The sequence below is a fragment of the Geospiza fortis genome, unplaced genomic scaffold, assembly GCF_000277835.1.
Source record: "Geospiza fortis unplaced genomic scaffold, GeoFor_1.0 scaffold289, whole genome shotgun sequence".
Taxonomy (NCBI): domain Eukaryota; kingdom Metazoa; phylum Chordata; class Aves; order Passeriformes; family Thraupidae; genus Geospiza; species Geospiza fortis.
The window spans coordinates 1,008,354-1,011,327 of record NW_005054478.1 but is presented as its reverse complement, the minus strand read 5'-3'; the positions used below and the strand labels follow the sequence as shown (position 1 = coordinate 1,011,327).

The following is a 2,974-nucleotide window of genomic DNA, read 5'->3' as shown; positions in this document are numbered from 1 at the left end:
CGCAGTGACCCCCACGGAGCCATCACTGACCCTTTTTTCCCTTTTTTCCTGCCTCATTACACCCCTATTGTGATTTACATTATTGGAAGTGGAGTGAGAATGAGCATTTTGTTTGCTCTTACACCGCCTAAATTATTTATTCTCTTCTCCGCCCCCCCTCCTCCAGCTTAACGGAATAAACATTTTTAAGGTCCTAATTCTAGTCTGACATGTGGATTCACAAGGGATCTGCATCTATTTACTGCCACGTGTATAAATTAATTCACTCAGGAAGGTTTGCTCCGGGAATGAATAATTCATGGCAGAAGTGCCAGCTTCTACCCTGATTACATAAAAATCCTGCTCCTGAGTGCTGCTACCAAGAAAGCTTCAATTTCACCTCCTTCCCTGATTTACAGTTGTTTAACCTTTAATTGTTGTGCAAAAAGGGGGGAAAGCGATGTTGGAATTAAGATCTAATAATGGAGAACGCAAAGGGAAGTGGAGCCAGGATGGATCCAGCTCCAGCTCCGTGGTCGTTCCCTCCCCAGGGGCTGCCCTGAGACCCCTCCCTGCAGCTGTTTCAGGTCCTAAAAAGCCAAAACCTTTCCCCAAGGGCTTTTTTTTCCCCCTGGAAGTCCCAGGGAAGCTGATGGGTCGTGACCAGGTGACAGCAGATCCCAGTGACACGTGGAAGTGCAGACCTCAGCACTGGTGGGGGACGCAAAATGTGGGACCAAAGAATTTTAAGGGGTTGGGATGGATGTTAAAGCTCATCTTGTTCCAAAATCTCTGCTGTGGGCAGGGACACTTCCCACTATCCAAAAGTGGGACAGGTTGGAAGCCCTGCTCAACCAAGCCTTGGACACTTCCAGGGTTGGAGCATCCACAGCCTCTCTGGACAACCATAATAATAAACTAAAATTTAACCCAAATTCTCCCTCTTTTGTGCCAGAGTAAGGGTCACACTGAGGGACCATGGTCCTGCTCTTCCCAAATCCCCCCCTGTGCCTCCCTGACACTGCTCCTGGAGCTCTGGCATCCTCGGGGCTGTGCCCATGCTCTGGGCAGTGCCCAAAACCCCCCTGGGGGAAGAAGACCCTTTCCCTAAATCCAACCTGCCCCTCCCCTGGCACAGCTCCTTGCCTGGTCACAAACTGGGTCCTGCTCTTCCCCAATCCCACCCTGTGCCTCCCTGACACTGCTCCTGGAGCTCTGGCATCCTCGGGGCTGTGCCCATGCCCTGGGCAGTGCCCAAAAACCCCCTGGGGGAAGAAGAACCTTTCCCTAAATCCAACCTGCCCCTCCCCTGGCACAGCTCCTTGCCTGGTCACAAACTGGAGCCGTGATATTTTCTGAAAAATCCTTTCCTTAGGATTTTTCCTCCTGAGAAGCTGAGAGGCCTCAGGAACAAAATGTGAACAACGGTTATCTGCTTCTGTGGAATGCAACAGGTGCATCTGTGATTGGTCTCATGTGGTTGTTCCTAATTAATGGCCAATCACAGTCCAGCTGTCTCGGACTGTCTGGTCAGTCACAAGCCTTTGTTATCATTCCTTTTCTATTCTTAGCCAGCCTTCTGATGAAATCTTTTCTTCTATTTTTTTAGTATAGTTTTAACATAATAGATATCATAAAATGACAAATCAAGCCTTCTGAACCATGGAGTCAGATCCTCATCTCTTCCCTCATCCTCAGACCCCTGCGAACACCGTCACAATAAACATCACCAATGAGTCCCTGCCTAATTAATCCTGGCTGTAAATAAATGCCCGATTCCAGATAATTCCACACCAACCCATCCCTGTCCTGTGAGGAGCAGCGATTTCCCATCACGTGGCCTCTCTGAGAGCAGCACACCCCGAGTGTCCTCCTGTCTGTCCTGGCCGTACCTGAATCCCTGCTCCCTCGGGCACTGTGATCTTCCACACGCAGTTGAGGCTGTTCAGGTAGGGCTCAGGGAAGCCTGGGGACAGGATGGTTCCTTTCCTCTCTGTCAGGTTCCCCCCGCAGGGCACTGCCATGAGGAAAGCACAAGGAATTGGTTTTGCTAAAAACATCGGTAAAATGACAAGAAATCGAGAGCTGGTTGTGATTTAAGGATGAGATTTGTAGGAATAATCCTCTTTCCGGTAACTTTTTCGTGCAACTTTTGGCACATTCCTTGGGATGGGACAGCCACAACCTTTCTGGACAGAACAAGAGTTATTAAGCCACCCACCCTGATCCCACCTCCCCCAGTGCCACCTACCTGTTGCTACAGGACATGGAATAAAACTCTGCGGACATGCTGCTCTTTTCAAGGTAAAAAGAGAGCTTTTAATTTCTAACATTATAGATTTCCATAAGTGACAGTGGATTGGAGGGTAAAAGTGCCACCTCTCCAACGACACTGGACACACCAACAGCCCATCAAATTCCTCCTCTTCCATAAAAGAATGCAAAACAGTAACTTATTTATATGAGAAAGTTCGTTACAAGAACGTGAACATCAGAAAGCTCAGAAAAACTTAAAAAACCTCTTTTCAAGGTAAAAAGAGAGATTTTAATTTCTAACATTTAAAGATTTCCAAAAGTGACAGCGGATTGGAGGGTGACAGCGCCACCTCTCCAATGATACTGGACAAACCAACAGCCCAGCAAATTTCTCCTCTTGAAATAAAACGCCCTCGACATGCTGCTCTTTTCAAGGTAAAAAGAGAGCTTTTAATTTCTAACATTCTGGATTTCCAGAAGTGACAGTGGGTTGGAGGGTGACAGTGCCACCTCTCCAATGACACTGGACAAGCCCATCAAATTCCTCCTCCTCCATAAAAGAACGCAGAACAATAAGTTATTTAGATCAAACGCGCGACAAGAACGCAAACATCAGAAAGCTGAGAAAATCTTAAAAAAACCAGAGTGGCACCTACCGACGCAGGTGGGGACGGAGGAGTTCCACTGAGCCAGGGCCCCGGGCATGGCCAGGCACTGGATGGCAGGGGAGCCTCCGAGG

General features: G+C 48.3%; 1 protein-coding gene across 1 annotated transcript in view; it reads right to left on the bottom strand.

Moving 5' to 3' along the window:
- CSMD2 (CUB and Sushi multiple domains 2) overlaps window positions 1-2,974 on the bottom strand; it is a 225,955-nt gene that overhangs the window by 46,074 nt on the left and 176,907 nt on the right. Inside the window, 2 exon segments of the mRNA XM_031063038.1 lie at window positions 1,872-1,996; window positions 2,892-2,969. Of these exon segments, the coding sequence (XP_030918898.1) occupies window positions 1,872-1,996; window positions 2,892-2,969 (203 nt within the window).